Raw genomic sequence first — 22,835 nt, 5'->3', positions numbered from 1 at the left:
ATGTAAATTGGTGAAATAAGAGTGAAAATGAAGTTGATAATGCTATGTAAAGACATATGGATTCAGTCACTAAACATTACTCTAGAATTAGATGGAGAAAAGACTAAAAAAAATCTAGGATTCTGCATTCATATATTTTTACAAGCAATTTTAAGTTCTACCACCACATAAAAAAAACCCAAACTGGAAATCACAGATGGTACATTATGGGTGTGGTTTATGCAAAAAAAAAAAGATGCAGAACTCTAAAATAGTGGACCCTTACTTAAAGAAGAGGCCTTAGCCTTACATTCAAATATAGGGGAATGAATATTTTTTTTATATGTTTTATCTTAAAATGTTTACCATTTGAATCATTTTTAATGATTTTTAATTTAACCAGATTACCAGATTATTTGATTAACTAATTAAATACTGGTCCTGATTGCATTGGTTGAGGGAATTTCTACTGTGTGTGATGTGAGTAATTTAGGAAGCCAGTGAAGACCGAATAGTATGCATACATGCATGTATGTATTTAAGGACTAATTTATTTATTTTAGAGAGAGAGGATGATTGGGGGAAGGACCAGAGGGGGGGAGAGAGAGAGAGAGAGAGAGAGAATCGCAAGCAGACTCCCTGCTAAGTACAGAGCCCAATGTGGGGCTCAACCTCAGGACCATGAATGAGATCATGACCTGACCCGAGACCAAGAGTGGGACACTTAACCAACTGCGCTGCCTAGGCACCCCACTAAGTAGTAGTTAAAGATGATTATTCTTGCAGGAATCCCCGGATGAATGAGATGAAATTCTGTATAATAAAAGTATTAATGGAAATTTATCCCAGTATTAATGAGCATGTTACAAACTGACAAGCTATATTATCATTTTGTGTTTATCCAGGAGCCTTCGAGGGAATAGGGAGAGGAAAAGAAATTAATATTTAATGATATACCAGATATTTTGCTAGTCTCTACATGCATTTTCTCCTGTAATAAAACAGTCCCCCTTTCAGAAGAGAAAGCAGCTTTAAATAGCAGGTTAAATAACTTTCTCAAGGTAATTTAGCTAATGAGTGGGGAAAGAGAATGCTTTTACTTTACTAGGGAATCTCATTAAAATCCCTGATGTTCTTTAACAAAGTTGTAAGGCATTCATTTAATTGCTGGGTAATAAAAGCTCCTCCGAATTAAATAAGACCAAATGAACTATGATTCTTCTTTAGTAGAAGGGGAATCATCACAATTTGGCAAAGTATGCTTTCTGGCCTTTTTCTTTTCCTAAAATCTTGGTTTTTGTTTGCTTGTTCGTTTGATACAGTTGGGGGCTATCAGATCTTTACTGTATCTAGAATAGACAGTGACCAAAAGAAGAATAAAAGGCACAATATAGCAGTACAGTATAGTAGAACACACCTGAAGATGGCTGAGCTCATAATTTATTTATTTAATTTTTAAAGATTTTATTTGTCAGAAAGACAGAAAGAGAGAGTGCTAGCCCAAGTAGGGGGAGTGGCAGGCGGAGGGAAAGAGGCCACCCGTTGAGCAAGGAGCCCGATGTGGGACTCCTTATGGGAGCTGAGGTGTTTGATATTTGTGTTGTTGAGGTTATAGAAATATTGAATATATTTCCATTTTTAAAAAATGTTTTATTTGTCAGAGAGAGAGAGTATGCAAACGGCGAGCAGCAGACAGAGGGAAAAGCAGGCTTCCTGTTGAGCAAGGAGCCCATGCAGGACTCAGTCTCAGGACCCTGGGATCATAAGCGAGTCAAAGGCAGACATTTAACTGACTGAGCCACCTAGGCACCCTGAATTCATAATTTAAAGAATGATATGGTAGTTTTGGTGCTTGAACCTAAGCTTTTAGCTTTTGAAAGGTTTTGAATGATTTCATAATCCTAACAAAGTTTTACTTCAACTAAAGCTGGTATTAGGTAAATTAGAAGTATTTCCTTGATGTTTTAGATATTAAAATGTACTGAAAATTAAATTAGTAACTGAACAGTAACTTCTATTCTTCCCAGGCTCTCCATCCCCCATATCCCCATTAAGTTTCATTTCTTAACTGTTAGTGATTTAAAAAAAAAATTATGGAAGTAATACATGAATGGCTCCCATTACAAAAGATTCAAATAACTCAGAAGTGAAACTTGAAAGCCCCTTACTTGGTAACTTACTACACTGTATTGTATTCCCTATACCATGTCAGTCCTTTCTTCAGAGATAATTACTCTCAGTTTTTTGGCATGTGTTCATTTACTCTGCCTCCTTTCCTTAAAAAAAAAAAAAGTCCTACTTACATTTTAAAAAATGTAGTCATGCTTTATAGATTCTGCAGCTTTTTTTTTTTTTCAGTTATTATGTCATTGACATTTCCACATGGCAGTACTTAAAATCAGCTCCATTCTTTAAGTAGCAAACATGTGATTTATTCAGTCATTTTCCTGTTGAATGATTATTTAGGTTTTTTTAGTGTGTTGTAGGAAGGAGACTCATGTGAAAATGCTTCTTTAGGATAAATTCCTGGAAGTGGATCCAGAATTCTATAATTTCAAACAAAATAAATTTACTATGATTATAATTTGAATTTTTTAAGTTTTTGAGTTTTAAAATAATACATTTTACAAATAGGAAATATATATGCGTTGTTCAGAATTCAGAAGGTTCAAAGTGGGTTAACCTATCTCACATCGTGTTTCTTTTAACCAACCAGTTCTGTTGTTGGTAGTGGCCACTGTTAACATTTGTTGTATAACCTACTAGAAATAACCTATGCTATATATAGGCATATATTATATGACTTACAACATTTTGCCATTTTTTTTCTCCCAAAGTATGCCATACATGCTGTTCCACAGAAGAAAGATCTGTCTTGGTGGTTGTTCTGTACCAGTGCAGAGGGAACTGCTTCGTTCTTCTATTTAGCACTATACTGTGTGGCTTTACCATACTTCATCCAGCCAGTTCCAGATTGGTGGATATCTCGGTTATTTCCAATCTTTTTCACTATAATGCTGCTTGTACATGTCATTGTGTACTTCTATATAAAGTTAAAGGGTGTAGGCATTGAACATTTTGATACACTGTCAAACTGCAGTCCTTAGAGATTGTTTTATTTTATACTCCCATCAACAAAGTATTAGAAGATCTCATCAATACTGTTTTCAAACTGTTTGCAAACATAAGTAAAAATGTTGGTTTAGTTTGCATTTCTGTTGTGGTTCATCATCTTTTGATATATAGTTGACTCTTGAGCCATTTGGGGCCTTGTAGGGGCAGTTGACATCCCCCTCTCAATCCAGCACAGTTGAAAATCATATATGACTTTTGATTCCACCCCCAAAATTAACTACAAATAGCCTGCTGTTGACCATCAGCCTTACCGATAATATAAAGTTCATTAACACATAGTTGAAATGTTATATGTATTTTATATTATATTCTTACATTAAAGTAAACTAGAGAAGAAATGTTTTTAAGAAAATAGTAAGGGAGAGAAAACATATTTACAGTACTGTGCTGTATTTGCAGATACAGTAAGTTTACGCTGTATGTTTACAGGATGAATCATCTGTCAGTAACTATATCAGTATTGTCTTAAATGATACAAAACATAGTAGATGTTATACATATTACTAGAACTAGACATTAAAAATGAAAAGATAGGGATGCCTGGGTGGCTCAGTTGGTTGGGCGGCTGCCTTCGGCTCAGGTCATGATTCCAGCGTCCTGGGATCGAGTCCCGCATCGGGCTCCTTGCTCAGCGGGAGCCTGCTTCTCCCTCTGCCTCTGCCTGCCATTCTGTCTGCCTGTGCTTGCTCTCTCTCCCTCTCTCTCTGACAAATAAATAAAATCTTTAAAAAAAAAAAATGAAAAGATAATGTGAAAAAGAAATTCATGTTTATTTACAAATATAATGATTTATGCATTGATAACAAAGAAGCAGCAGTATGATTGCTTTATGGCAGCGTAGTACAATTGATGGGATTGCTTCACAGTAGCCTAGCCTATATACTAACAAGTGAATCGTTAATAAAAATATTTTATGGCATACAGTATTGCAGTCATATTTATAATATAGCATTAGAAATATAACTTTTTAAAAGTATCATTTGCTTGTGATTATAGGCTGATATCAGTTTCCCCAATTATGAAAGAGAGGCATACTGTAGCTCCATAACACTTTGAAAGCAAAGTTATAAAACAATAAGAAAACTAACCTTTGGGATACCTGGGTGGCTCAGTTGGTTAAGGGTCTGCCTTTGGCTCAGGTCATGTTCTTGGGGCCCTGCGATGGAGCCCCAGATTGGGCCCCCTCCTCAGTAGGGAACCTGCTTTTCCCTCTCCTGCCATCCTGCTTGAGCACGCGTCTCTCTCTCAAATAAGTAATAAATCTTAGAAAAAAAGCTAACATCTGATTAATTTTGTGTTAAATATTGCTCACCTATGACTATATAAATATAGGCTAAGCACTTCTATACTAGTCTTGCATAGGATGACTACTTAGGCAATGATGATGACACAGAAGTGCTTCAGACAGATCTTGCCATGCAGTTATTAGATTTTCACATGGAGACATTCACATATACACAACAGATAAGTTTATTATCTGTATGGCTTGATGATTATATACTATTCATTAAGTGGAAGTGGATTGTCATAAAGGTCTTCATCCTTGTCTTCATGTTGAGTAAGTGGAGGAAGAGAAGGGATCGGTCTTGCTGTCTTGGGTGGCAGAGCAGGTGAAGGAGTTGGAAGGGGAGGCAGGAAAGACAGGCACATGTGGAATAAGTTTACTGAAATATGTTTTAACTTCTGACATTTTTTGCTTTTTCATTTTTTTAAAGACTTTCTTTTTTTTTTTTTTTTTTAAGATTTTTATTTATTTATTTGAGAGAGAGACAGTGAGAGAGAGCATGAGCTAGGAGAAGGTCAGAGGGAGAAGCAGACTCCCCATGGAGCTGGGAGCCTGATGTGGGACTCGATCCCGGGATTCCGGGATCATGATCTGAGCCGAAGGCAATCGTCCAACCAACTGAGCCACCCAGGCGTCCCTAAAGACTATTTCTATACAGTACCACTGTTTGCTTTAGTTTCAGTGCTAGTATGCTAGAAAGGTCCATGTTGTAAAAGAAATCAATAGCAGCCTTAAATAGTCAGATCCTTTCTGTCAGGTTGTCTAATATCAATTTGTTCTCGGTCATTGCTTCTTCTGTATCTTCTTTCTCGTCATCTGGCACTGGTTTGGAAGCATTCATCTTCATCAAGTTGTCTTCTGTTAATTCTTCTGGTGTGGTGTTTATTAGCTCTTACATTTCTCTAAGATTCAAATGTTGAAACCCTTCACCTTTTACCTTTTTTGTCATGTACATAAACTCTTCCCTTATTCCCTTGATTGGCTCTGTTGTAAATCCTGTGAAGTCATGTACAACATCTGGACATACTTTTCTCCCCCAGGAATTTATTTAATATAGATGGCTGTCATGGCTTACTACGATGGCATCTTCAGTGGTGTAATCCTTCCAGACTTTCATGATGTTTTCTCATCAGGGTTCTCTTCTATAGTGTTGACAGTCCTTTTCAAAGAATACCATGTAATGAGTTGTAAAGGTTCTTATGACCGGTTGATCTAGAAGGTGATTATAGAAAGATTGTGTTTGGGGGTAAGTAGGCCATTTGATGCCCTTAGTGTTGAGCTAATGGGGTTCTGGGTGGCTAGAGGCATTGTCCAGTATCAAAGGAACTTTAAAAGGCAGTCCCTTGGGCACCTGCATGGCTCAGTCAGTTAAGCGGCTACCTTCGGCTCAGGTCATGATCTCAGAGTCATGGGATGGAGACCCACATTGGGCTCCCTGCTCAGCGGGGAGTCTGCTTCTCCCTCTGCTGCTCCCCCTGCTTGTACTCTCTGTCTCTCTCTGTGTCAAATAAATAAATAAAATCTTAAAAAAAAAAAGAGGCAGTCCTTTAGTGGGAAGGTATTTCCTGACTTCAGGGACAAATCATCAATGGAACCAATCCAGAAAAAGGATTCTTGTTATCCATACCTTCTTGTACAACCAAAAGACTGGAAGCTGGTATCTGTCTTTTCTCTTCAAGGCTTGGGGGTTAACAGCTTTATAGATAAAGGCAGTTCTTACCATACACCTGACTGCATTTGCACAAAATGGTAGAGTTAGCCTATACCTTCTTGCCTTAAATCCTGGAGTTTATTTTTTTCTCTTCCTGACTAATACACTTTGTGGCATTTTCCACCCCCCTCTAGCATAGGGTACTTTTGTCTGAATTAAAAATCTGTTCAGGCAGATATCCTTTCTTCTCAGTGATTCTCTTTTTTTTTTTTTTAAGATTTTATTTATTTATTTGAGAGAGAGACAGTGAGAGAGAGCATGAGCGAGGAGAAGGTCAGAGGGAGAAGCAGACTCCCCATGGAGCTGGGAGCCTGATGTGGGACTCGATCCCGGGATTCCAGGATCATGACCTGAGCCGAAGGCAGTCGTCCAACCAACTGAGCCACCCAGGCGTCCCTCAGTGATTCTCTTGATCATGTTTGGGAACTTGTTTGCTTCCTCTTGGTCAGCATAAGCTGCTTTTCCTGTTATCTTGACATTTTTCTTTTAAGATTTTATTTATTTATTTGACAGACAGAGATCACAAATAGGCAGAGGGGCAGGCAGAGAGAGAGAAAGGAGGAAGCAGGCTCCCTGCTGAGCAGAGGGCCCAATGCGGGATCATGACCTGAGCCGAAGGCAGAGGCTTTAACCCACTGAGTTACCCAGGCGCCCCTATCTTGACATTTTTTAAGCCAGTCTTCTTTCTAAAATTATCGTACCATTCTTTGCCGGCATGAAATTATCCAGCTTTAGATCTTTCACCTTCCTTTTGCTTTAAGTTGTTATATAATGACTTCACTTTTCTCTTGAATCATATTAAGCTCTATAAATATACCTGCCTTATAGCAACCCTGCACCCATATAAAAGCTGCATTTTCAATATGAGATAAAAAGGTATTTTGCAAAAAGTATAAGGCTTTCACACCTGTTAGCATGGCTGCAGCATTGGCTTCACGAATTTTCTTTTTTTGCAGTGGTCCTTTATGCTGGATTCATTTATCTGGAAGTAACAGGCAAATGCGGCTGCAGAATTCAAACTACAGTGCATGTCGAGCAGTTCAGCTTTTGCTTCCAGTATATATATTTTTCATTCTTGGGAGCACTTCAAGCAACACTAGTGGTACTTTGTATAGGTCCGATGATGTCACATAAGATTTACGGTGTTGCCTAAACAATGAAAAATATGCAAGAACTGTAAGAGGTCACTTTGTACTGCAACATGCTATTTACTGGAGAGATGGACTGCTTACACAGAGATAGGTAGTATCACACAGTGTTTTAAGCGGATACTAGCAACACTTGGGCTCAACAGAAGGTGGTTTGAAATTATCGTACAGTAGTACAGTACATACTACAATTCATCTTACGCACTTATAATTTGATACTGCATCTTTCCATTCATTTACATTTCCCAACTGCTAATGGTGTCATGTGTGGTCTGTTACGTATTTCTGTGCATGTTTTGATCAAGTCTAACTTTTTATCCTTAGTGTGTATTTTATGGTAGTAAATGATAAAATAGACTAGTATTTACATGTATTTTATGCACTCAGGACATAACTGTTTCTTAATTTTTTTGCTATTTCTAGGATACATGGTTTGTCTAAGAATTTTTTTAATTTGTCACAAATCTCCAAAAGATTTTCCAGTATATATATATTGAAAAAAATCTGCCTATACATGGATGCGTGCTGTTCAAATCCATGTTGTTCAATGTTTAACTGTTTTAAAAGCATCTGTGTTAAAATAAATAAAAACATCTATATTTCCATTTCTTTGAATTGTCTGTTCATGTCCTTTGCCCTTTTTTTTTTGTTGGATTATTGATCTTTTTCATATTGCTTTATAGGAACTCATTAGAAATTGAGGAAAGTTGCCCTTTAGAATATATTTAGCAAACATTTTTTTCTCACTTTCTTACTTATCTTTGACTTTCTTATATTCTTTATCGTGCCAAAAGTTACTATTTTCACATAATTTTTTTAACCTTTTCTACTCTCTAACCTGATTAAACACCAAAATGGTTGGTACCATGCCTAAGAATTCAAATTAAATGACAAAACACCTAGGAAAATACACAGAATATAAAAACAATTATTCTTTTGGATAGTCTGCTTTTAGAAAATTCCCTGGACTGATAAAACAGGAAAATCAGCAAATATTATAATACCAAAGGAGAAGGAGGTTTCTTTCAAAAAGGAAAGGAGGTTTCATAGTTTATCTGCTTGAACTAGCATTTCTTAGGAATCTACAGTGTGTTTGTGATGGATATTGTCTTTTAAAAAAAAATTTTAAATCAATTAACATAAACTCTATTATTCATTTCAGATGTAGGGTTTAGTGATTCATCAGTATTTCGTAATACTGCTCATTATATCATGTGCCCTCCTTACTGTCCATCACCCAGTTTCCCCATTCTCCCATTCCTCTCCCCTCCAGCAACCCTCAGTTTGTTTCCTATGATTAAGAGTCTCTTACTGCTAGAAATTGTCTTAAAGGGGATAAGCTTTAGTTAATTTAGAGGTTAGGAAGATAATGGTAATAACTAGTAGAATTAGGGAAGAGATCAAATTTCGGAAAGGCGAGGCCATCTAGGAAGTATTTCCCTAGCTGTTTTGCTCTTAAGCTTCCTGACCACTTCTCAAGTTGAGTCAGATTTCATAATCTCCATTCCTTGTTGGAAGCAAGTCCCAGGGATTGATTGATTGATTGATTGATTGATTTTTTCTTCTTTTTCTTTTTCTTTTCCTTTTTTTTCTTTTTCTTCTTTTTCTTCTTCAAAGATTTTATTTATTTATTTGACAGAGAGCGATCACAAGTAGAGAGGCAGGCATAGAGAGGGGGGAGGGAGAGAGAGGGAAGCAGGCTCCCTGCTGAGCAGAGAGCCTGACGCAGGGCTTGATCCCAGGACCCTGAGATCATGACCTGAGCCGAAGGCAGCGGCTTAACCCACTGAGCCACCCAGGTGCCCCAAGTCCCAGGGATTTAGCCTGCTTTCTGCTTCATTCCCTTCTCACTTATTTTTGGATCGTCGTGATTTAGTGTCTGCCAGGACTGGCTGTGAAATAGATAGTTTCCCCATCCATCCCTGTCATTGTCCTTGAAGATGAAACCTTTAAAGATAATGGTTCGTTGCTGATCACTATATGTGCACCGATAAGGGATTAAAAAAATAACAAAAATGGGAAAGCTGAAAAGTACAAGGATATATTTCTAAGTTCTTACAATAATGGGCTGGAGTTTTGGATTCCCAAACTGAGATGGTGAAAGAATGGTCAGCTGATGTTTTTTACCTTCCGATTTTATTCTCACTGGTCCTCTGCCATTAAGGTTCCTCTTTGGTCTGAGCTTTTGTTCCCTGAAGGCTATATTGACTTCTTCCTTCATGTTGACAAAATAGTCTGTTTTGAATTTCTGTGTAGAGCTAGTCAGCCAGAGCAGGAGGTAATCTCTTATTTCAGGTGTAGCCTATAAACTTACTGGATTGTACTTTCTTCCCTTTTGTTTCAAGGAATAGTTGCCCTTTTTTTCCCCTTCCATGGTTCTTCCCGCTGCTTGGCTGACATCAAAGTTTACTTTTATTCATATTTTTGATGTTTATATTTGGATTGCTTATTTGTTTTTAGGTAAAATTTGGAAATACCACCTTTAAAACAGACGTGTATCTCAAGTCTCTCAACCCTCAGTGGAACTCAGAATGGTTTAAATTTGAGGTAAGTTTTTAATTTTTTATATTTTTAAAAGATTTTATTTATTTATTTGAGAGAGCACAAGTGGTTGGGGAGGACAGACAGAGGGATAAGCAGTGACCTGAGCCCCGAGCCCCTCCCCCGTCCCCCCTCCCCCGGTTTGGGGCTTGATCCCAGGGTCCTGGGATTATGATTTGAACTGAAGGCAGATGCTTCTCTGACTGAACCACTCAGCTGCCTCTTAAGAAAAGTTTTTAAATATCAGCATTTTTTAGTATTTTTTTTTTTATATGACCCCTTCCTCCCAGGAATGATAGGAGTACCTTTTATTTCAGGTATAGTTGTTTTCCTACACCATAAAAGATACTTTCTTTTTTGCTTAACTAGGATTATTAAGTTCTTAAAAAAATAATGTTATAGTTAAGAAAGTACAGTGTATGAATGCAAGAACACAGATTTGAAAAAAAAAAAAAACAGAATCCATTGAAGAATATTATTGCTGTCATATTCTCTGGATTTTAGTATATACCAAAAACCACTTACGAATAGTGTACAGTTTCAGTTCTTTAAAAAATTATTGTCAAAAGTATATATTAAAAAAATGCCATTTTAACCAATTTTAAGTGTAATTCAGTAACACTGATTACGTTTACAATGTTATATAGGCATCACTGCTATTTCCAAAACTTTTTAATTACTCCAAACAGAAACTACTCATTCAGCAGTAACTGCTCCCTCTTCTCCTAGTGCCTGATAATGTCTAATCTACTTCCTGTCTCTTTGAATTTGCCTGTGTTAAACACAAGTGAAATCATTGTGATATTTGTCTTTTTGTGTCTGGCTTTCACTTAGCTTAATGTTTTCAAGGTTTATCCGTGTTATCATGTATCAGAATTTCTTTACTTTTTATGGATGAATAATATTCCTGTGAGTATGTGTGTGTGTGTGTGTGTGTATCACATTCTGTTTATCCATTTATCTGCTGATGGACAGATTGGGTTGTTTTCACTTTTTGGCTACTGTGAACAATACTGCAGTAAACATTAGTGTACAAGTATCTATTTAAGTCCCTGTTTTCAGTTATTTTGAGTATATGCCCAGAAATGGAATTGCTGGGTCATATGATAAATTGTATGTTTAGCTTTTTGAGGAACTGCCAAACTGTTTTCTGTAGTGGCTACACCATTATCCATTTCCACAAGCATGTATGAGAAAAATATAATTTTTCCACATCTTTGTCAAGCTTTGTTATTTTCTGTTTTTTAAAAAATCATGCCATCTTAGTAGTTGTGAAATGATGTTTATAGTGTAATTTTTGTCATGGATGAGGTGACGTATGGTTTTTTTATGGTTTAGGACCATTTACATTTCTTTTACTTGGAACTACCATCTCATATTTTAACTCCCCAAAGAAGATACTTAGAGATGACATTATAGAGGTAGACTTCACAGGACTTGGTGACTAGCTTAATTTGGAAAATGTAAATGTGATGTGGTATGTCATTGGTTTTGATTTGCATTTCCCTAATGACTAATAATGTTGAACCTTTTTTCATGTGTTTATTGGCTGTTTGTTTTCTTTGGAAAACTGTTCAAGTTCCTTGCTCATTTTTAAGTTGGGTTTTTTATCTTATTAGTAATTTTCATGATAGTAGGATATTAGTATTTAAGAATATTAATTTCATTTTATTGATGATGCAGTACCATAATTTTTAAAGCTGCAAAGTACTCAAATAGCTTAGGTAACTTTAAAAGATATTTGTACTTTCCTGAAATAAGGGACTTTTATAAATGCTAATGAGATTTAGCAACTAAAGTTACCAGCCATTTCCCTTAAAATTTACTAAGTTTACTATATTGTGTGGAAGATGTTCTTAAACTTTGTTTTGTAGTTAAGTATATACTTTTTTTTTTTTTAAAGATTTTATTTATTTATTTGACAGAGAGAGATCACAAGCAGGCAGAGAGGCAGGCAGAGAGAGAGGAGGAAGCAGGCTCCCTGCTGAGCAGAGAGCCCAATGCGGGGCTCGATCCCAGGACCCTGAGATCATGACCTGAGCCGAAGGCAGCGGCTTAACCCACTGAGCCACCCAGGCGCCCCAAGTATATACTTTTTTAACCTTGTCAGTTGCGATTGGCATTAATTTATATGTTGTGAACTCTCAAATATCATGAACAAACGGATGTTTAGTTTTCTTTTATATAAAAGAAATACTGGGCCAGGCAGTATAATGATATTTTGGAAGCTCCATGTAATCATTTGGGACCCAGGATCCGTTTGTCTTTCTTCTCCATCATCCATAGTCTGTGGCTTCCATATTCATGATCACATTAGCCTCCAAGTTAGCAGCTGGAGTTCCAGTGGTCACATCAGTGTTCTAGGCCTGGAAGAAAATGCAGGAGAGGAGGTGGTGAGTTAATACATATTTTTCAGTTGAGCGAGCACTGTTTGAGAAATTTTTCCCTACCCTATCTAGCTCTATATAATGATTTATGCTTATATCTCAGTAGTTACAAAGGAGAGTGGGAAATTTAGTCTTTTATCTGGACATATTGCTGTGTAATTAACATTTTTAAACACTTAAAACATTTATGAGAAAGTCTTACTTTATAATTTTTCATGATTTGATATTGGCTCAATTAAATCTATGAAATATCCTTAATTACCTTATTAAAATTAATTTCTGAATTTTTTTTTTTTTAAAGATTTTATTTATTTATTTGACAGAGAGAGATCACAAGTAGACAGAGAGGCAGGCAGAGAGAGAGAGAGAGAGAAGCAGGCTCCCTGCTGAGCAGAGAGCCCGATGCGGGACTCGATCCCAGGACCCTGAGATCATGACCTGAGCCGAAGGCAGCGGCTTAACCCACTGAGCCACCCAGGCGCCCAATTTCTGAATTTCTCTCTTCAGATTATTTATATTATTAGCTAGCTATATATATCATAAACAATTCTAGTCATTTAGTTCTAATGGAGCCCTATAGTGTCAGGGAAGGAATATCTTAATTTACAAGTACATAAGATAAGGGTTCTCATAGGTAAATGTATAGGTGGTTAAATAAGTGTACACAAAAAATGTTATTAATGGAGGAAAAATTGGAGGGATGTCTTTGGGGCAGTGGTTAATGGCTTAGTTTATGACTCTTTCCCTTTTACTATATATATAGGGAATACTGTAATATGGAATGCCATTGATGACATATGATTCAGAATGGATTGGAAATCAGAACTATTATTTTAACATTTCATTATCGAAATTTCCAAATATGCATAAAAGTAGGCAGGTTACCTATCCATCATCTACATTTACTTTTACCTATACATTGTGCTGTTCTTGTTTTACCTGTTACATCACCCCCTACTTGGAGGGTGGGGTGACAGGAATATTTTTTTTTAAGGTTTTTAGTTATTTGATAGAGAGATAGAGAGCACAAGTAGGCAGAGTGGCAGCCTAAGGAGAGGGAGAAGTGGGCTCCCTGCACATGGGCTCGATCCCAGGACCCTGGGATCATGACCTGAGCCGAAGGTAGACACTTAACTGACTGAGCTCCGACAGGAATTATTTTAAGGCAAATTCAAAATTTTATGCAATTTCATCCATAAATTTTTAATTATGTCTCTCTTATTGAGAGGTATCCCCTTTTTGAAAGCAAATCATCCAGTCACATTATTATATCAGGGATATCAACAATAATTCCTTCTTGTACTTTAATTCTTAAAATAATCTTCAGAGGTTAGATTGTTAGTCTAAAATCAACAAGAAATTAAATGGAATGGGGAAAGGCATAATATTTCATAATTAAGTTTAAAAAATTAACCAGAGTATATGGTTTGCAGAGATATCACTTGACCAGAGCTTATGTAGGGAAAATACAGAGATTTTAGTGTACTAAAAACTCTGTCTTAATGGGAGTGTAGTATATCTGCTGTAACAACAAACATTCGTAGACTGCATTTAAAAAGTATAGTATTTTAGTTGCAGGAAACAATAATCTCTTTGTATTCCTTCCTTACAAATATCTGTAATATTGTGTTCCATCTAGCCACTACATTTGATGAGGAGTACTGGCAAATTAGAGGATGATATGGTATCCGGAGGATGGCAGCCAAAATAATGAACATGTCTTCCAAAGGGAGAAATCTTTTTTTGCCGCATTCTTTGCCTTAGTCAGTTTGGCTTGTTGTAACAGAATACCATAGAGTGGGTGGCTTAAACAATAGCCTTTTATTTCTGACATTTCTGGATGCTGGGAACTCTGAGACAGAGTACCATCATGGTTTTATTTTGCTGAGGTCCCTCTATCTGGCTTGTAGATAGCGATCTTCTTGCTGTGTCCTTACATAACAGGGAGAGAGATCCTCTCTCCCCATCTTCACTTGTAAGGATCCCAATCCCATTCATAAGGACTCCACCATTTATGACGTAATTACCTCCCAAAGACCTAATTATCTCCCATTGTAGTCCCTTTTTAGCCAGTGCTTGACATGTGATAAGTAATTAATAGTAAGTAAAAGGAGAGAGTACATTTATTTCACTTACTTAGTTCATGAGCTTTAGTTGTTTTTCTTACCAATAATAAGTTAGTTTTCCTACACTTTTATTCTGGGAAATTGTCTTTAGAAATAAATGATGGTATCCTGGTGCTCATTAGCATCTTTGCTCTACTGTAGATAATATATGGACTCGGTTATGACATTCTTTTTTTTTTTTTTAAAGATTTTGTTTATTTATTTATTTGACAGACAGAGATCACATGTAGGCAGAGAGGCAGGCAGAGAGAGAGGAGGAAGCAGGCTCCCTGCTGAGCAGAGAGCCCAATGCGGGGCTCGATCCCAGGACCCTGGGATCATGACCTGAGCCGAATGCAAAGGCTTTAACCTACTGAGCCACCCAGGCGCCCCTGTTATGACATTCTTTAAGCATTTTTGCTGGATATTATAAGTAGAGTAGTAAAACACAGAATTGTATGTAGAAACAGAAATTAAACATGGGCCTGGCACAGAATAATATGTAGAAAAAGAACTTAAACATGAAGCCCAACACGGCCTGAACTTATGGTGCTGAGATCAAGACCTGAGCTAAGATCAAGAGTTGGACACCAACCAACTGAGCCCTCCAGGTGCCCCAAACTATACTTTTTTTCCTTAGAAATTTGGCATCTTTTATAGAAAAAGGGATTATAACTTGTCTGTGTTAATTCCTTTACCTTTGTGCTTAGAGATAAATCTGTGTTGTTTTTTTTCTATAAGTAAGTCATCTTTTACATTTGGTATATATGTATATTTATGGTAATGAAGATTGAAAAATTAAAAGATTTAATTTTAAGGTATACTTTCAGGTGGACGATGAAGATTTACAGGATGAGCCTCTACAGATCACAGTTCTTGACCATGACACTTACAGTGCAAATGATGCCATTGGTAAAGTGTACATTGATATTGATCCCTTACTCTATAGTGAGGCTGCAACAGTCATCTCAGGATGGTTTCCAATATATGATACCATACATGGTAAGGAGTATATTTTAAGAAAATATATCATGATTATTAAAATTTATCCATAGAGATTTTGTGCTTCACTTGTGGTTTTAAAAGATGTATATGTAAAAGATATATATATATATTTTTAAAGATTTTATTTATTTTTTTGTCAGAGAGAGAAAGCACGAGCACAGGCAGACAGAGTGGCAGGCAGAGTCAGAGGGAGAAGCAGGCTCCCTGCGGAGCAAGGAGCCCGATGTGGGACTCGATCCCAGGACGCTGGGATCATGACCTGAGCCGAAGGCAGCTGCCTAACCAACTGAGCCACCCAGGCGTCCCAAGATATTTCTTTTTAATAGAGAGTCACAAAGTATTGTTGGTGAAATTGTTATTTTTCTGAACATAATTTGAAGTAATCCCTGCTAAATTTGTATAATAAAGAAAGTAAATGCATGATTTAAAAATCATCTTACAAATGTACAGTGGAATTTTCTGGAGTTTTTATGATATATGCTATTACTGCACATTGAATACAGACCAGAAGTAGAATCTAACTGTATTCCATGAAGCTAAACATTATAGAGAACTAAAAAAATGTAAGCTCTATTCTTATTACTAGTTTTTTGTTTTTCAAAATATAGTTATTTTTATAAAAATGTTTATAGTATTAAGTAAATACTTTTTAAAATTCCCAGCTTGCATTTTCATTTTCAATTTAATTTTTAATCTTTAATTTAATTTTTTATTTTTTTTAAGATTTTATTTATTTATTTGACTGACAGATCACAAGTAGGCAGAGAGGCAGGCAGAGAGAGAGGAAGGGAAGCAGGCTCCCTGCTGAGCAGAGAGCCCGATACGGGGCTCGATCCCAGGACGCTGGAATCATGACCTGAGCCAAAGGCAGAGAGTCTTTAACGACTGAGCCACCCAGGCGCCCCTAATCTTTAATTTTAAAATTTTTAAAAAGATTTTATTTATTTGAGAGAGAGAGGGAGAGAATGAGCAGGGGGTGGAGCAAAAGGAGAGGGAGAAACAGACTCCCCACTGAGCGGGGAGTATGATCCCAGGACCCTGATAACATGACCTGAGCTGAAGTCAGAGGCCCAACCGACTGAGCCATCAAGGTGTCCCTCTCAATTTTAATTATAACATGGTAGATATTGACATATGATGCATATAAATAGAAACTCCTTGAAGTTCTCAATAATTTTTGAGATTATAAAGTGGTTCTGACATCAGAAAGTTTGAGACCTGTCAGCCTAAAAATGTGCCATCTTTTTAGAATGGCAAATGGACCCATAAGGAACTGGCAAATGTTTCTCTCTATAGTCTAGCATCTTTCTGCCCATTTTACATTTTTGACCTGGCAATTCTGTTGATAGTAGTTTATTATAATAAACTGAGATTTATGTAAAAGTATATTTATTATGACACTTACATTCCATTATTATTTATTAATATTTAAAATGCTAAAATAAATTGGAAAAGAAGATTTACTTAGATAAGTTAGAGCATATATAGATCATGAATTGTTCAGCCAGATCGAAATGCATTTTTGAGAGTAGAATGGCATAGCAAAATTGTAAAATTTTGTAAAATTCAGATTATAAAACATTGTTATAGGATGATTACATATTTGTTTAGAAAGACAAGAATTGCATATATGTGATATGATAAATTGGCAGAATACATTTATTCTTTTTTTAAAAAGATTTATTTATTTATTTTAGAGAGAGGGAGAGAGAGAGTAAGAGGAGGGGCAGAGGGAGAGAATCTCAAGCAGACTCCCTGCTGAGCACAGAGCCCTATGGGGCTCCATCTCAGGACCCTGAGGTCATGACCTGAGCTAAAACCAAGAGTTGGATGCTTAACTAACTGAGCACGCAGGCATCCCGATAAAATGTTTATTCTTGGATAGATTTATTTCTGAACTATAATCCTGTTTTTCCTCTTTTGCTTTATTCTGTATTTTCTATAATATAAGTGTATTATTCTTGTAGTCAGAAAATAAAATCCAGTAGTGTATTACCAATAAAACACACCACTGGAGAAATAATCAGTCTTAGCTTAGCTTAGATTAAAGGCAATAGCAGTATGAATGAATGAATTTTCTAAATATTTTATATTAAATGCTGTTTATATTTGATTTAATGTTTATGGACCCTTTGTTAAGAACATCATCTCATTATTTTAGTAGGTCACTCTTCTTAGAAGGCCTTCAGTAACTCTGAATTTGATTGACATGCAATCAGGACAGTCCAGTAAAAATATTTAGTAATTGTTAGGAATAGAGACCGGGTCATTTTTTTTTTTTTTTCTCCAAGTATTTTATTTAAATTCAAGTTTCAATAATAATTCAAAATAATGTCAAAATAAATTATTCAAAATAATAATTCAAAATAAATTTAATGATACATACAGTGTAGTGTTGGTTTTAGGAATAGAATTTAGTTATTCATCACTTACATAGAACAACCAGTGCTCATCACAAGAAGTGCATCACCCATTTAGCCCATCCCCCACCCATCGTCCCTACAGCAACCCTCATTTTTTTCTCTATCATTAAGAGTCTCTTATAGTTTGCCTCTCTCTGTTTTTATCTTATTTTATTTTATTATTTTTTTTTATAAACATAAAATATATTTTTATCCCCAGGGGTACAGGTAGGTGAATCGCTAGGTTTACACACTTCACAGCACTTACCATAGCACATACCCTCCCCAATGTCCATAGCCCAACCTCCCCCTCTCCCAACACCCCTCCCCCCATCAACCCTCAGTTTGTTTTGCGAGATTAAGAGTCACTTATGGTTTGTCTCCCTCCCAATCCCATCTTGTTTCATTTACTCTTCTCCTACCCCCTTAAACCCCCATGTTGCATCTCCTCTCCCTCATATCAGGGAGATCATATGATAGTTGTCTTTCTCTGATTGACTTATTTCGCTAAGCATGATACCCTCTAGTTCCATCCACGTCGTCGCAAATGGCAAGATTTCATTTCTTTTGATGGCTGCATAGTATTCCATTGTGTCTATATACCACATCTTCTTTATCCATTCATCTGTTGATGGACATCTAGGTTCTTTCCATAGTTTGGCTATTGTAGACATTGCTGCTATAAACATTCGGGTGCACGTGCCCCTTCGGATCACTACGTTTGTATCTTTAGGATAAATACCCAGCAGTGCAGTTGCTGAGTCATAGGGTAGTTCTATTTTCAACATTTTGAGGAACCTCCATGCTGTTTTCCAGAGTGGTTGCACCAGCTTGCATTCCCACCAACAGTGTAGGAGGGTTCCCCTTTCTCCGCATCCTCGCCAGCATCTGTCATTTCCTGACTTGTTCATTTTAGCCATTCTGACTGGTGTGAGGTGATATCTCATGGTGGTTTTGATTTGTATTTCCCTGATGCTGAGTGATATGGAGCACTTTTTCATGTGTCTGTTGGCCATCTGGATGTCTTCTTTGCAGAAATGTCTGTTCATGTCCTCTGCCCATTTCTTGATTGGATTATTTGTTCTTTGGGTGTTGAGTTTGTTAAATTCTTTATAGGTTTTGGACACTAGCCCTTTATCTGATATGTCGTTTGCAAATATCTTCTCCCATTCTGTCAGTTGTCTTTTGGTTTTGTTCACTGTTTCCTTTGCTGTGCAAAAGCTTTTGATCTTGATAAAATCCCAATAGTTCATTTTTGCCCTTGCTTCCCTTGCCTTTGGCGATGTTCCTAGGAAGATGTTGCTGTGGCTGAGGTCGAAGAGGTTGCTGCCTGTGTTCTCCTCAAGGATTTTGATGGATTCCTTTCTCACATTGAGATCCTTCATCCATTTTGAGTCTATTTTCATGTGTGGTGTAAGGAAATGATCCAATTTCATTTTTCTGCATGTGGCTGTCCAATTTTCCCAACACCCATTTATTGAAGAGGCTGTCTTTTTTCCATTGGACATTCTTTCCCACTTTGTCGAAGATTAATTGACCATAGAGTTGAGGGTCTATTTCTGGGCTCTCTATTCTGTTCCATTGATCTATGTATCTGTTTTTGTGCCAGTACCATGCTGTCTTGATGATGACAACTTTGTAATAGAGCTTGAAGTCCGGAATTGTGATGCCACCAACTTTGGCTTTCTTTTTCAATATTGCTTTGGCTATTTGAGGTCTTTTCTGGTTCCATATAAATTTTAGGATTATTTGTTCCATTTTTTTGAAAAAAATGGATGGTACTTTGATAGGAATTGCATTAAATGTGTAGATTGCTTTAGGTAGCATAGACATTTTCACAATATGTATTCTTCCAATCCAGGAGCATGGAACATATTTCCATTTCTTTGCATCTTCCTCAATTTCTTTCATGAGTACTTATTATAGTTTTCTGTGTATAGATTCTTAGCCTCTTTGGTTAGGTTTATTCCTAGGTATCTTACAGTTTTGGGTGCAATTGTAAGTGGGGTTGACTCCTTAGTCTCTCTTTCTTCTGTCTTGTTGTTGGTGTAGAGAAATGCAACTGATTTCTGTGCATTGATTTTATATCCGGATACTTTCCTGAATTCCTGTACAAGTTCTAGCAGTTTGGGAGTGGAGTCTTTTGGGTTTTCCACATAGAGTATCATATCATCTGCGAAGAGTGGTAGTTTGACTTCTTTTTTGCCAATTTGGATGCCTTTAATTTCCTTTTTTTGTCTAATGGCTGAGGCTAGGACTTCTAGTACTATGTTGAATAGCAGTGGTGATAATGGACATCCCTGCCATGTTCCTGACCTTAGCGGAAAAGCTTTCAGTTTTTCTCCATTGAGAATGATATTTGCGGTGGGTTTTTCATAGATGGCTTTGATAATATTGAGGTATGTGCCCTCTATCCCTGTACTTTGAAGAGTTTTGATCAGGAAGGGATGCTGTACTTTGTCAAATGCTTTTTCAGCATCTATTGAGAGTATCATATGGTTCTTGTTCTTTCTTTTATTAATGTGTTGTATCACATTGATCGATTTGCAGATGTTGAACCAACCTTGCAGCCCTGGAATAAATCCCACTTAGTCGTGGTGAATAATCCTTTTATTTTATTTTATTTTTTTTGTTTGTTTGTTTGTTTGTCAGAGAGAGGGAGAGAGAGCGAGCACAGGCAGACAGAATGGCAGGCAGAGGCAGAGGGAGAAGCAGGCTCCCCGCCGAGCAAGGAGCCCGATGTGGGACTCGATCCAAGGATGCTGGGATCATGACCCGAGCCGAAGGCAGCTGCTTAACCAACTGAGCCACCCAGGCGTCCCGAATAATCCTTTTAATGTACTGTTGAATCCTATTGGCTAGTATTTTGGTGAGAATTTTTGCATCTGTGTTCATCAAGGATATTGGTCTGTAGTTCTCTTTTTTGATGGGATCTTTGTCTGGTTTTGGGATCAAGGTGATGCTGGCCTCATAAAATGAGTTTGGAAGTTTTCCTTCCATTTCTATTTTTTGGAACAGTTTCAGGAGAATAGGAATTAGTTCTTCTTTAAATGTTTGGTAGAATTCCCCCGGCAAGCCGTCTGGCCCTGGGCTTTTGTTTGTTTGGAGATTTTTGATGACTGTTTCAATCTCCTTAGTGGTTATGGGTCTGTTCAGGCTTTCTATTTCTTCCTGGTTCAGTTGTGGTAGTTTATATGTCTCTAGGAATGCATCCATTTCTTCCAGATTGTCAAATTTGTTGGCGTAGAGTGGCTCATAGTATGTTCTTATAATTGTCTGTATTTCTTTGGTGTTCGTTGTGATCTCTCCTCTTTCATTCATGATTTTATTTATTTGGGTCCTTTCTCTTTTCTTTTTGATAAGTCTGGCCAGGGGTTTATCAATCTTATTAATTCTTTCAAAGAAGCAGCTCCTGGTTTCTTTGATTTGTTTTATTGTTTTTTTGGTTTCTATTTCATTGATTTCTGCTCTGATCTTTATGATTTCTCTTCTCCTGCTAGGTTTAGGGTTTCTTTCTTGTTCTTTCTCCAGCTCCTTTAGGTGTAGGGTTAGGTTGTGTACTTGAGACCTTTCTTGTTTCTTGAGAAAGGCTTGTACTGCTATATATTTTCCTCTCAGGACTGCCTTTGTTGTGTCCCACAGGTTTTGAACCGTTGTGTTTTCATTATCATTTGTTTCCGTGAATTTTTTCACTTCTTCTTTAATTTCCTGGTTGACCCATTCATTCTTTAGAAGGATGCTGTTTAGTCTCCATGTATTTGGGTTCTTTCCAAATTTCCTCTTGTGATTGAGTTCTAGCTTCAGAGCGTTGTGGTCTGAAAATATGCAGGGAATGCTACCAATCTTTTGATACCGGTTGAGACCTGATTTAGGACCGAGGATATGATCTATTCTGGAGAATGTCCCATGTGCACTAGAGAAGAATGTGTATTCTGTTGCTTTGGGATGAAATGTTCTGAATATATCTGTGATGTCCATCTGGTCCAGTGTGTCATTTAAGGCCTTTATTTCCTTGTTGATCTTTTGCTTGGATGATCTGTCCATTTCAGTGAGGGGAGTGTTAAAGTCCCCTACTATTATTGTATTCTTGTCGATGTGTTTCTTTGATTTTGTTATTAATTGTTTTTTTTTTAAGATTTTATTTATTTATTTGACAGACAGAGATCACAAGTAGAGAGAGAGGCAAGCAGAGAGAGAGAGAGAGAGGAGGAAGCAGGCTCCCCGCCGAGCAGAGAGCCTGATGCGGGGCTCGATCCCAGGACCCTGGGATCATGACCCGAGCCGAAGGCAGAGGCTTTAACCCACTGAGCCACCCAGATGCCCCTATTAATTGTTTTATATAGTTGGCTGCTCCCACGTTAGGGGCATAGATATTTAAAATTGTTAGATCTTCTTGTTGGACAGATCCTTTGAGTATGATATAGTGTCCTTCTTCATCTCTTATTATAGTCTTTGGCTTAAAATCTAAATGATCTGATATAAGGATTGCCACTCCTGCTTTCTTCTGATGTCCATTAGCATGGTAAATTCTTTTCCACCCCCTCACTTTAAATTGGAGATGTCTTCGGTTCTAAAATGAGTCTCTTGTAGGCAACATATAGATGGGTTTTGTTTTTTTATCCATTCTGATACCCTGTGTCTTTTGATTGGGGCATTTAGCCCATTAACATTCAGGGTAACTATTGAGAGATATGAATTTAGTGCCATTGTATTGCCTGTAAGGTGACTGTTATTGTATATTGTCTCTGTTCCTTTCTGATCTACTACTTTTAGGGTCTTTCTTTGCTTAGAGGACGAGACCAGGTCATTTTTATTGATTAGGGCATATTCTGAAAAACCCTTAATTTTGGAATTTCTTAGCTCATTTTAACTTAATATAGTCATTGAAAAGAATAAAGCTTTTGTTAAATCAGGTTCTTCGCATTTGTTGTTAAGACCGTGTAAGATCGGACTTCTAATCTTAAGCTCTACTACTTAACTAGTTATTGACACTATGCAAATTATTTAACTTTCGTTAAACTTTAATGTTTTCCTCTATAACATGAGGATGGTAATACTACAGAAATTACGTTACTGGGTTGGTGTGAGATCTATGAGATACTACACGTAAGGCATTTATAACATTATCCGTGCTCAG

General features: G+C 37.0%; 1 protein-coding gene across 16 annotated transcripts in view; it reads left to right on the top strand.

Annotated features, from left to right (window-relative positions):
* Positions 1-22,835, top strand: part of C2CD5 (C2 calcium dependent domain containing 5) — a 104,299-nt gene that overhangs the window by 5,624 nt on the left and 75,840 nt on the right. For all 16 annotated transcript variants that reach the window (XM_047740123.1, XM_047740121.1, XM_047740119.1 and 13 more), the window contains exons 3-4: positions 9,719-9,805; positions 15,122-15,293. In XM_047740123.1, coding sequence (XP_047596079.1) covers positions 9,719-9,805; positions 15,122-15,293 — 259 coding nt within the window. The remainder of the gene's footprint in view (positions 1-9,718; positions 9,806-15,121; positions 15,294-22,835) is intronic.

Source organism: Lutra lutra, chromosome 8 (assembly GCF_902655055.1).
Source record: "Lutra lutra chromosome 8, mLutLut1.2, whole genome shotgun sequence".
Taxonomy (NCBI): domain Eukaryota; kingdom Metazoa; phylum Chordata; class Mammalia; order Carnivora; family Mustelidae; genus Lutra; species Lutra lutra.
The sequence above is the reverse complement of the archived record's forward strand: the minus strand, read 5'-3'. Positions and strand labels throughout refer to the sequence as shown.